Here is a 12,858-nt window from a genome sequence, read left to right on the forward strand (position 1 = left end):
GGAAGATTACTAATAAAGCTCTGTGCGGTAGTTGATGTAAATGTACGTTTAATGCGATAGCGCGGCGCTGCATATAAATGAAGCCACCACTGTTGAACATGAAGCAAAAGATCAGTATGCTACTTCAGTGATGATGATTCATCTTTCTCCTCACTCAGTCATTTCATTACCAGCACATGAGCTCAGTCTCCCCAACATAACTGAGTCATGGAAACGTCTCTCATTCCCAATCAGATCAATAATTTTTTCTACACTGTCACAGGATGGATGGAAGGCAAATTATCTTCAGTATCATTTTTCCTTCCTTCCTCCTCTGGTGCTTTATTCTCCTCTGTTTGGTTACAGACACTTTCACAAACAATCCATTACATTGAAAATGCATTAGACTCCTATAATATGATTTTGTATGTGCCTCCTTAATGTGATGGACAAAACGAATGGAAGACACCACCTTAAACTTATACACATTTTAATAATTTTTCACATTTTAAACTTTATAAATTGAATGAAAAGTTACCATTGGCTTTAGAACGATATTGTAGGATTCAGTCCTGTGTTTTGAATCATCACTTTTTCTGTCTATATGAAGTTTTGTCTGGTTGCACACTTTGCTATCTGTCAGTGTCAGGCTTAATCTGATTAACTGAGATGCAGCAATATGAGTCAGGTTGTTGTTAGTGTTGCTGCTGACTAGATTTCTGTCACCATGTGTGTTTGTGTGTGTGTTGCTGACTGGGATGCTGTCAGCTGTGTGTCAGCCATCTTGACACCCACAGTGCACTTTTAACTTTACTGAGACCTTCCCTCCTGACAAACAAATGGCTGCACCAGCCGTTAGGAAAGACCATGGACTGACACACACACACACACACACACACACACACACACACAAGCTGCTGAAGTGACCAATTAGCAGAAGTGTTTGAACTAAGCAGAAACGACTCCCAGTCGACAAAAACAGAAAAAAGCTGTGCTTGTCTGCTTGTTCTTCGTCTGGTTCAGCGGAACATTTGTATCATTCAATTTTAACCATTAGAACTTGTTGAAATCTGTGACGCTAAATATTAGTTTACGATATTCATATTGTGTTGATTAGACTGTTTGGTGAGAGCCAACTGAATAAAATGGCTGCAAAGAGGCTCTCAGGCAGTATCACATTATGATGTGTTGGCAGAATTGAGACTGAGCAGTTTAATTCAATGTCGCCATGATGCCAGATATGTCATGAGTCAGATACAGACCACCAGCTGGTCTAGTGAGGGGCTAAGGAACAACTGCCTGATTGAATGTGTGAAGGGTACAGATGCATGTGTAGGTTACATACATGTTAACCTCATACGTAGGACATTTTTCAAGGTGAGCTGAGAGTCAGGGCACCATCATAGCTTCAAAGTGTTAGAAACATGTAAAGCTCATAACCTGGTAAACTAAACATCAGTTTCATTGTCATTGCTATGAAATGTATGCCTTACCGTCAGGGGGCACTTGTGTACATGCTTGTCAATTCTAGTTTCACTCCAGTCACCAAGTGAAATCACTTTAAGGACCTGGACAAACAGAAAATGACCCAGTTTCATTAAACTATTGCATTTTGTCTGCTGCTGGCCAGAGTTGAGTATAAAAAATAAACACAAAACAGAAACATTCAGTACAAATAAAGCAATAAGATGTGTGCATCACAAAAGATGAGGAAAAATTGTGTTGAAAATCAGCATCCACTTCAGCGAAGAGAGCAGATACAGCACGGTGATACTGAGGTGCATCAAGACAAGAGCAGTGTGTGTGTGTGTGTGTGGATGCTGGCCAAGCTTACTGACTGTCCCCATCAGTCAAGGTTGTGTCTTATTATAGGTCATTAGTCTCTCTGCTCAGCTGCGACCTTGACGCTACCTGCTAGAGCATGTACAGTGTACTGTATGTCTGATAGGCAAAATAAGTGTGTGTGTTTTTGTGTGTATTTACGTTGTTTTGTTTTTTATTGTGTTTTGTACTACATGTGTGTACAGCGACCCAAGAAAAGTATGTGCCTAAAATAATATATATAATCCAAGAAAATGTGTTTATTGAGAACAACTATAAAAATACTTTTTCTTGCCACTGTATGTATATGTTGTTTTTTTTAAGTGTGTGAAAGCACATGTGGTTTTGGTCTTGATTTGCAGTCAGCTCTTGCTTTGTGTGATGGATGGATGGACATAGGAGGTCAGAAAGGGTCAACGTGCCCTAATACAGTGGGGGTGGGGAAGGCTCACAAAGATGTCAGTCACAGATTTTAATGCTACACGAGTAACACTGGTTTAAAGTAAAAGTGCTGGCACCCACAATAAAAAATTGTCTGCCATGCAGGACGACAGGCTGAGTCCCAACTGCCAGCAGTCATTTACTGGTTGTTGCCTTTTACCTACCATGACAGTTACACCGGGATATGCATGTAATGCATTTAAGGATTTTTTTTGATGGGTTACAGTGAAAGCGTTTAACCTGAATGATTATGACTGTGAACAGGTCTGGCTGGTAATGTGTATGCTTCTTTGTTGGTCATCTAACTGCTCTTTGGGACTCTGTCAGTTTCATTTTTAACCTGCTCTGTTTGCTGAATAAGCTGCAGTGTTTACACCCACATATCTGTGCAGTGTAAGGCCAGGATTGTAAAGCAACGTCTAGGCTACTGTGTCACTCTATGCCAGTGGATCAAATTCATATTGCAGAAAGAAAATAGCAGCTCAAAATCAGCCCAGAGAGAATAAGGAGAGAGACATTCTGGATCATCCTGTACCCCTCCCTCTATCGATTTCCGTGTCTCGTGTCCTGTGCTAAACACAGCACAGTTGGTAGAGAGTCGCTGCTCATAAACATCTACTGCATTAAAGAAAATAGATGAGAAATGATATATGATATGATGCGACATTTGGGGCCATCCCACCCATAGTGTAGTGACTAGGATTGTTGCACTGACATCTGCTGGTGTTATTAATCTAAATGATTTGCTCTAAACAGACAGGCTGAATGGCCATTCCACTGCTCTGCCCCCTTAAATATATTGAAATCCTTCTTCAGGCCACGCTTGACCCAGCTGACCCCTTAAACTCTCATGACCTCAGGAATCAGTCATTGCATCATTATTCCTATAACGGGACTGATGTGGTGTAGTAGTTGAGTAAAATAGTGGAATTCAAACATGTTAAAAAATATTTCCAAATGCAGTTTTGCTATCCGACTGTAGTGGAGTGACTTTAGCGATATATTGATTATTTCATAGCATAACACAGGTGAATTTCTTCACTCTAACACTCTCATTGCCTGTCTTGTTGCCACATGTAGAGAGTCCTGCTCTTATGGATTCCAGCCTCACCATTCAACAGCCTATTACTTAGTGATGCCTGAGGGGCAGCTGGCTGTTTCAGCTTCGAATGGCCTTCGGTTTGCTGAGCGGAGCAACACTAGGGTCTGAAAAGATTTTACTCCAGAAAAGGAAGCTATAGCATGTGATAAACTTTATGTTATTGTGGAGGCAGATGCAAAGATTGGAGGCCTATAAATTAAAGATTATTGGTGAACATGTGGATAAAAACACTTTTCTCCTCTTCCATCCTCCTCTCCTTGTGTCTCAGACATCCTCTATGTCTGGATGGAGCATTTGGTCTGCTTGGCCTTGTGTCAAAGGATGATCATGGAGGATTAGAATACTGTCCCCTAATTTTAACATGTTTACTGAGCCATCCATGTGCGTGTGTATGTTTACTTTAGGTGCATGTGTGCATGTTCGTGACTTTGTCTGCCTGCATGCGTACGTGTGTGCGCGCGTGCTGCGTGGAGACTGAGGGGGTTTCAGGGGGAACAGATGGCTCGTGGTCTGCACTCGTCTGGTGCTCTCTGCCTGCCAAAGATCAGGCAAAAACAGTTACGGCACTCTGTACCTCATGCAGCCCTGCTTGAGAGGCCTAAATAACAGACCTCTGTTTGTTTTATACATCGCTTTATGGGCTATCAAAAAGTTATGGCAGAAATGGCATTTACAGCAGATTTGGTTTAGTTTCACTAACAGACTGTATTTGACATCGAATGCCTGGTTTTGTTCTTTGGGTCTTTGCTGTGGGACATTTGGAAGACAACATATTTTTAACTGGCACAGAGGCACTTGTTTATATGCCATCTTTTAAACTGCAAGTCTGGTCTTCAATAATTTACCAGGGGTATTTCTCTAACTGCTATGTCTGGTTCTCTCAGTTTAAAGGCAACGTGAGCAAATGTGTCCTGCATCACTATTTGATTAATTGTTTTTATATACAGGTGCATGTATTACTTCATAAAAAATTATATATACACTACTTAGATACAGTAGGTGTTTTCAGTTAGATAAAAGGTTTATTTTCATTTTTAAGTTATTGGTTTTTTGAATATTGGGAGTGGCGCTGCTAGGGCAGCTGCAGGTCTTTTCCTATGTGTTGCACAGAACGCCTTGTTGGAGTGTAGTGGGCAATCGGGTTCGTAGACCTGGATGAGGATGATTGAGCTAAATGTATTTCTGAGAAAATATAATGTGTACGAGAAGCTTTTAGACGTGGCTTTTTCCTCTCCATAAAGTCTGAGGAGAGCCTCGCTGTCTGCTGTAGGGGCCTCTGTGGACAGATAATTATCGTAACCACACACACTCACACACCTCCTGTCCATACAGAGCAGTGTATCTGTGATAGATGCTTACACATACACACACAAATTGTAATCTACTTACTTAAATTTACTGATGGACATTGCCAGCTAAGAGGGTACTGGGGATGAAAATCAACAGACGACTAAACGATGGGAGAGACACCTTGAAATGTAATTATATAACTCTGAAAGTCACCTTGACTGCAATTTAACCATGTCCCATTGAATTTAAGACCCAGATGGACATTTAGTCTTTCACTCTTAAAGTGGTCCTAAGCAAATTAGAACATGCACTGTATAAGCCCTGAATAAGCTAAAGTAACCTGCCAGTAACATGTTCAGAGCCACACTTGGATTAAGAAGAAAAATAAATTAAACAAGAAACAGATGCATATAGTAGTAGAGGCAGTGGAAAGTAGGGAGGGAGAAGAGATGAAAATTATTACAGTAGAGTAAAGAGTAGAGAAGACCATTGCTACCACTGCTTTTCCAGCCAGAAATCAATCTGAATGAGTTGAGGTGAGGAGTGGAGTGACAATCATGAGTAATGGATGTCTGCAGTTGATGAAGTGGTTTAATCATGCCCCTTTGCATACTGTTTATATAAAAAAAAAAACTTCTCTTGTCTTCTGCATTGCTAAAAGAGCACAAAGGAAAGGAAAGACAGGGGGAAGAACATCCTCCTGTTCTTCCCTCCCTGGATCAGTAGCTGATCTCGCCTCCTGGTAATAGATACCCTATGGCTCATACCGGCACAGGCCTCTTAAAAACTGAAGCAGAGGAAGAAGTCGATCTTGTGATTAAATGAACGATGTTGTATCAGTACAGGATGCTTACTGAACGGAATGGAACGGATCTATGTGTGCCATGCACATAATGCAGTGCCATTTCACCTACATTATAAGATCGGTCTTACAGTACAATACGTGCACTGTGCAGGCAAACACTAATGAGCCAGTGATGTTGGGTCAGACCCTCACTGAACACTTCTCTGTTTTGATAATGAACACAAAGTCTTATTAAGGCAAAAAATAAATTATGGACTATTGTATTATTGAATTTCAGGTGTATCTATGTATCACATCTATCACTCTCTCCTCTTATAGCCACACACACACACACACACACACACACACACCTCTTACACAAGCCATCTCCATTTCAGCTCCTGCAGCTCATATATGCTGCCTGCCACTTATTATTGGGAATAGCCATTTCAGTCCATTTTCTGGTGAGTCATTTGCATTTTAATGTGCAATTGTTGTATAACAAAGAGTGGAGACTCACTTGTAAGAAAATGTCTTTGTAGAGAACTGCCTTTTGAAGATGGTTTATGAACCTCCTCTTCAGTCATTACCCTGAAATAGTCTGACTTCTCTGCAGTGTGAACTATGGATTATTGAACTTTAACATGTTATTAAACAAACCTGGAGACCTGATTCAACCAGCCATGATATGTACCTTTATACTAACAAATGCGTTTTTAAAGGGGTCGCTTGTATTGACAGATGCACAAAGAATTAATTCAACTTTTAACTAATTTTTGTAGTTCTATACAAAATCTTCCCGCTTTCATCTCACACATGTTTAGGCAATTACAATTTCTGTTGTACTCTTTATTTTAAGTGGTCTAAAACATATAAATGCAGTTTCAGACATGTTATCGTAGAAGTGCTTTAAAAATAAGCTACCTATCAAGCGTAGGTCTTTGTTAGAGAGGGCCAGCCTACACTTCTCTATGAACCATAGTGAGCACTATGGCACAAAATATCTTATAGCTGAAGTGTGGGTGTTGGAACATGCAGCTCTGTAGTTTGTTATCTAACTGAAGAAGACAGTAATGTAAATTGTCTTTGTATAACTTTCTTTATACTCTATAACTTTCGCCCATGCTCTCTCGTGGTCACATGGTTCTTACTATTTAAACAGCCCCAGCTGTTGATGACTTTATGAGACTGTCACTGAGGACTGTGGTGTTTACTACAGTTGTCATGAGGGACACTGTCCAGCAGAGCCCAGTGTTTGACTGTTAAACAGAGTCTGCTGCAGGTCAGACTGAGGCTACATGGGGAAAATCAGAGGAAAAAGGAGGAGGAGACATTTAATGACTCTGATTTTGTGCCAGTTTTAAGTGAACTCTGGTGTTATGTTGAGATTTTCTTAAACTATGCTACTGTTTGGCCACATATCCTGTCCTCCTGCCTTCTAACTCTGTCAATGCCTCTCCTGCCATCTGTATCAGTATATCTTCCTCATTTGTTCTGTTTCTGTCTCAGACTTTGTCTCTCATATGTACAACCGTCCTGTTTCATTAGTCTCACAGAGCTGCAAGTGATTTTTCTAATTACAGATAAATTACAGATAGATTAAGGAGTAAGAAAAAAAACTACTGACATTGTCAAGTTTCTTCTTTTGATCAATTAACATTCTATAATATAGAGATTCAAGTGTTTCCTAACATTGAAACATTCCTCCACACTGTCTTTTTCTCTCATCTTTCTCCTTGTACCACTCCCACTGCCCTGCATTTATATTACTGTCCCGCCTTCTGGAGCCTGATTTAGGGTGACATTTTGGCGGGACTCCTATTGATCCAGCATGGTGCACTAGTGTGTAGATTTCACCTGTACAGCTGACGAGTCACTTGGATGAAATCCAATGCGAGATTCAAGGTCCCCTCACATCATCATTATCAGATTTTTTTGCCTCTGGTTCCAGACGGTAGAAGAGACAGAAGACAAAATGTGTACAGAAGTAGTAGAACTCAATCACTATATGGTAATAAAGACAGATGTTGGTGGTGCATGTGAGATTTGTTCCCTTTTCTCCTCCTCTTTCTCTCCTTTCTACCCTTCCTCTGCGCTCTCCCACTTCCTCGCCCTCTTGTCTCTCTCCCCGGTGGTTTCATGTCCCGGGTGATAGAGGGGAGCTGTGCCCTTGAGCGAGCTCTGTGCAGCAGGAGCAGGATGGATGCTTCAGCTGTGTGTTTGTGTGTGTGAGTGTATTTTCTCTCCAAATATCCTCAATATTTGAGCAAAATAACGAGAATGAGGATGGTGTGATATTTTACAGTTTCCTGAGATGACTGAGCACACCTCTTATATTTGTGAAACCAGGAAAAAAAATAGTAATTGATTATATAAAAATCTTTTTTAGAGTTGGATATGTCAAGGATTATACAGTTCAGAAGCAAATCTCTAAGAAATATCAGTGTTTTCAGTTTGTTCTCTGTGACTTAATTTATGGCACCCTGCTAATATTTAAGCAACTTGGTGAGAAATAGTCAGTTCTGAGAAGCTCTTAGTGCTTAATAAATACAATGTCAACTAGGATTTAGTTACTGCATCATCAAGATGTAGAAGTATATTTTAATTTTCTCAACAAATTAAACACAAATGACTGAACCAATCTGATAAATAATCATTAGACATATTTTCAAAGTGACTTTTAAAGGATCAATATTGATCAGTGGTAATATCACTTATTACTAATTCTGCCTGGGTTCTCAATTGAATTTCCAGATATTATAAAATTACATTGTTAAATAACCCCTCAAGGCAAATTTTTGATTTGTTGAACTGGACTGTTTAAATAAAACTTGATTGATTTAACTTCCCCAACTACTAACAAGTTGCAAAGTTCAGCTCAGATTTGGACAAAAACAACAATAGAAACAACAAAAAGGGGACTTTAAAGAGAAATACAAAGTCATGTATTTCCACCATAGATGTAAAATTTAGTATGTCTCAAGTATACTGTAGATGTATCTAATATGAGATGTTTCTTATCTTTCTTTTCATGTGATTTATCTTTGTTGTATAATAATGTTATTTCTTGCCACTAATATAATTTTAATTCTCAAATACCACTGTGCAAACAATAAGTACATAAATATCATGTAAAATAATACACCAATGCCACGATGAGACAAATGTATATTTGGCATCCACATCCAATAAAATCTAACTGCAAGATCATTGTCACAGTTAATGTATCAAGCCAAACTGTGTGTGTGTGTGTGTGTGTGTGTGTGCGTGTGATTGTTGACAGGCACTGAGATGTGTCAAAAGAGGTAATTTTCCATAAGTAGGCTTGACTCCCTCTATTTTTTGTTGTAACCTCCCCTGTAGCCATGGTAACCCCATCGTTTCCAAGGAGGGCTGTTCACTGCGGTGTTGGTGTGAAGGGGCCTATGATACACCAGTCACATGTTCAGCTCCCCTCTTCTGGTCCAGAGCATCTGTCAATCCCTCTGTCAGCTTCCACACACGCCGCTCTCTGTCTCAGTTGCTGATGGTTTCGAACTCTCTTTGTCTCTTATCTGAAAGTTGGAAAATACCCACTTCCTCTAGAATAGAGACCGAATGTGAAAACAGAAAGCTGAAGGATGGCTGCATGTGACTGTCTGTGCTGCCTGTGTGGATGTGCACATTAGAGGTAGTCATATTAGAGGCAGCATTGCCAAAACAGCAGCACCCTCTAAAAATAACATTTATGGGTGTGATGTTGATGAACGGTGCATATTATTTGTTATCACAATACCACAGACAGAAGGAAAGGGGTCTGATTTTTTACAGCATGGCTATAATGCCTTGTTTTTTTAGTTTAACTGAGATTTTCCCTAAACTTAATATTACTTGCATACTATATATATATATATATATATATAAACTAATACTCACTATGAATAATCCCATTCACATGTATTATTCATGTAGTCAAAACCTGATATGTTGTTCTGCTTTTTAAACATGAAAATAAAGGTTTCACCGTTGTGGGTCGTCCTCTAAGATAATAATCAGATAATTTTCCACCCACAGGTGTAATAACCTAAGATAAAACATATAACACACATGCAGTGGTTGTGCTTCATGTCACGCCTTAATGTAACGTAACCATTAAACTGTATTTAATTCGCTGCTATCTTCCTGCTCTGAGGATATGAAAGGAGATATCAGTGGGGGTGAGCTCCTGCTCAGCTGACTGCAATGGGGCATGTCTGCTGACGGGTGAGAAGTGGGGGAACAGAGGGTGTCCCTAATACGCAGGAAAACCCCTAATCCTCTGTCAAAGTGACCCCATTGATTGTTGGGGAGTGCCCCCGTTGGTCCACTCGCCCTAAAATAGTGTCTGGTGTTATTGTTGTTGTTCTGTGCTGTTAGTAGCTGTGTGAAACACCCCATGGAGACACACTTACTACTGCTAGCTCCCATGCACTGAGATGCCCCTGGTTGATTTAATGCACACACACACACACACACACACACACACACACACACACACACACTGGTCTTTGTTAGAGGCAAAAAAAACAAAAACAAACAAAAAAAAGCTGATAAGCAGGTTGACAATAAAGAGCGCGTGCTGGCAGAGATTGAGGGAGGCAGGGAGAGTGAACCAGAGAGAATGAGTGGGAGGGAAAGAGAGACAGTGGGTGGGATAACGAGAGAGGAGAGGATGGAGGGAGGGGGGTTGACATATCCCACTCCAGTCATTTTAGCCAAAGTATTTGTTTCAGCTGCTATTTTCAGTTTGGCCCGTCTCCCTGCTTGCCACCCTAACCTTGGATATCAAGATCATACAACACCCACTACACGTCTCAGAGTGAATGTAGGTGAGGAAGAAAAAGAAGGAGGCAGAAGGCAAGGGAGAAGCCTCAGCTGTTATGGTAAGTCGGGGTGCTTTTCCGGCACCCTCCCCATTCAAAGGTGCTTTCTGGGGCAGGGACCAGCTTCTGCAAGGCAAGAGGGATTTACCCTTGTTGACACATAAAAAAAAAAAAATCACAGAGATAGAGAGGGGAAAGGGAGGGAGCGAGGCAGCAGAGGAGATTTGGCATTTGTCCTTTCTGCAGCGTGAAAGACTGCCAGACGCGCAGCGCTTTGTTTACTCACCACTGGAGAATGAGATAGACCCCCTCTCACCTCCTCATCACCCAGCAGCCTCTTCTTTACTCCCCCTTGCTCATGTCTTATCCTCCCACCATCCGTCTTAGATGTGCACGGCAGAGGAAGGAGCTGTTGTATCCACTACCTCAATGGTAGCATTTCCTGGTGGGCTTTGATTTGTTCTTTTTACTCTGTTACCTGAGCCAGTGGCACCTTGCTCTTGCCTCTGAGTGGGATGGATACCCACGAGGTTAAGATAAGGGCTGCGCTGAGTGAGTGACTGGCTGACTGACTGAATAGATGACTGGTTGGCTGTTTGGCTGTGGGGCCGGGGAGCTCAGGTTTCACTCCTCTTCATAGAGAAGGGAGGAAGAAAGAGGGAAAGAAAGTGAACATGGCTGTGGAAGAGGGAGCTGTCTTTCTAACACAAGTGAGTAGTTGCAGTATTTGGATTTCTTCTTACACTTTCTGTATTTTGAATTCTGAAAATGATTTGTGAAATAATGTGAGAGAAGTTGTTGGCTGTCTCAGGGGTTTTCAATTCATCAATGCACCAAACCACTGGAATGACCTAGTCATACAAGCACTGGAAGTCAGCTGATCTGCTGCAATCGGATCAACAGCACTTGAAGCATGTGTGTTTATTGAAGTGTTAGTGTTAGTGTATAGCATATTTTCAGTATATGTATTAGGAACTTACATGCCCCTATATAAAATAGACAGTCTGCACTCACGTTGTTAATATTGAAGGGAATAATTGGAGACTTTGCAAAATGATTCTTTGCTTTGACAAACACAGATTTAACAAGATATTATTCAGCATCAGAGGTGCTCACAGGTGGACTTTTCCACTTCCCGTCAATTTTCCAGAATAAAAGCTGAACTGACAGCCTTTGTAAAGTTTCTCATTGCAGCTCTTTTTTCAGTGCTTTATGCTTGAAGAAGCATTAATTAACTTTAGTCCCTTTTAGGCGTAAAACACTTGATGGATCCAGAAATGATCGAACTCACTCGCTCATCCATTCATTCATTCATTTACTTCATCACACACATTGTCATCAGTCTTTCCACCTAGTGGCCAATAGGGGCAGGGCACCTAAAATTCTACTACTACAACTACTTGTTGTAGAGCAATGATCCTAAAACTGATAGTATATAGTATTTACAGTCTTCAGAGCTGGGAAGTAAACACAGGCTATTTGTACACTTGAAATTATTTAAAGACATCCATGGACATGGATTCATCAGCAGCATCGCTAAACTGGCCTTGGCAAAAGATCAGGGGAGCTGGATAGTTCATGGATGGATGTGGTGAATGGGGTGAGGTTCTTTGGCACTTCTGGGTGTTGTGGACAGCCACTGGATGCCTCTGGCTTTGTGTTCATAGAGCTCTGGAGTGATGTGTTTTGTGATGCTGGGAGAGCAGGGGATCAAGTGAAACAATACAGACGATACTGGTCTGAATCTCCTCTTCTAAGCGCTCTCAGTTCACTGGACATGCCTTGTGTGTCTGTGTTAGTGTGTACATGGTTATACCTGCCTGCCTTTAAGTAAACATTGCACTGAAGTGTCTGCAGACATGTATGTGTTTATGTAAGACTTTTTACTACAGTACTGCACGGCTGCTGTGCAAACATGTTGGGAGCAGAGAGCCAAACTGACATCATCGTAGTCTGGCGGCCTGGGGATATCGCTCTTTATACAAGTGAATATCCTCTATTCATTCAGACTATCACTGTGTTGATGTCATAAGGAGACGTGCCAAGTACAGGTTCAGCAAAATGAAAATAAATGCTCTGCAGCTCCAAAATGTCATTAATCCCCATACCTCCTGCAGAATGAAGGAACGCTGTGAACCACCTAAACACCTGTATGTTTGAAACAGAGCATGACAAATGAGGATTTTCATCTGCAAAATGTGCATTTACCAGAAGGCGTTTTTTTAATTAGAACTGTTAATTGTCATTTTTTCCACCCACTTACAAAAACATTTGCTAAGTTTGTGTAACACTATAACTTGGAGTGATGGTACAGTATAATTCCCCAGCTTTTCCAGTCATCACTTGTGTGTCAGATTTCTGTCTCTCTCTCGCTCATCCTCTCCCTTCTACTGTATCACACGTTAGATTATCTCTTTCCTTCTGGCTTAACCTAGTCTTTAATGGTTTCTTTGAACCTCTGATCTGCAGAGGCTTAATGATATTTCTCTTACTAATCTCTTGCCCCATCCTATGTAAAGCTCATTCACAAAGACTTCAAGATCCTTCGTGTTGGACATAGATGGGATGAGGATGTAGGGTTGGACATGTTGGTCACTGGT

The 12,858-nt window shown here is 40.9% G+C and overlaps 1 protein-coding gene across 18 annotated transcripts in view; it reads left to right on the top strand.

The window, feature by feature from the left end:
* The window catches only part of LOC113158762 (ankyrin-3-like), a 119,923-nt gene that overhangs the window by 37,587 nt on the left and 69,478 nt on the right, over positions 1-12,858 (top strand). The window contains exon 1 of one of the 18 annotated variants that reach the window (XM_026354953.1): positions 10,192-10,318. The exons of 15 other annotated variants lie outside the window; for them this stretch is intronic. In XM_026354953.1, coding sequence (XP_026210738.1) covers positions 10,316-10,318 — 3 coding nt within the window. In that variant the 5' untranslated portion in view covers positions 10,192-10,315. Of the gene's footprint in view, positions 1-10,191; positions 10,319-10,884; positions 10,969-12,858 lie in introns of those variants that run through there. 2 more of the 18 variants (XM_026354955.1, XM_026354947.1) reach the window with 2 other exon arrangements.

This window comes from Anabas testudineus, chromosome 15 (genome assembly GCF_900324465.2).
Source record: "Anabas testudineus chromosome 15, fAnaTes1.2, whole genome shotgun sequence".
Classification (NCBI taxonomy): domain Eukaryota; kingdom Metazoa; phylum Chordata; class Actinopteri; order Anabantiformes; family Anabantidae; genus Anabas; species Anabas testudineus.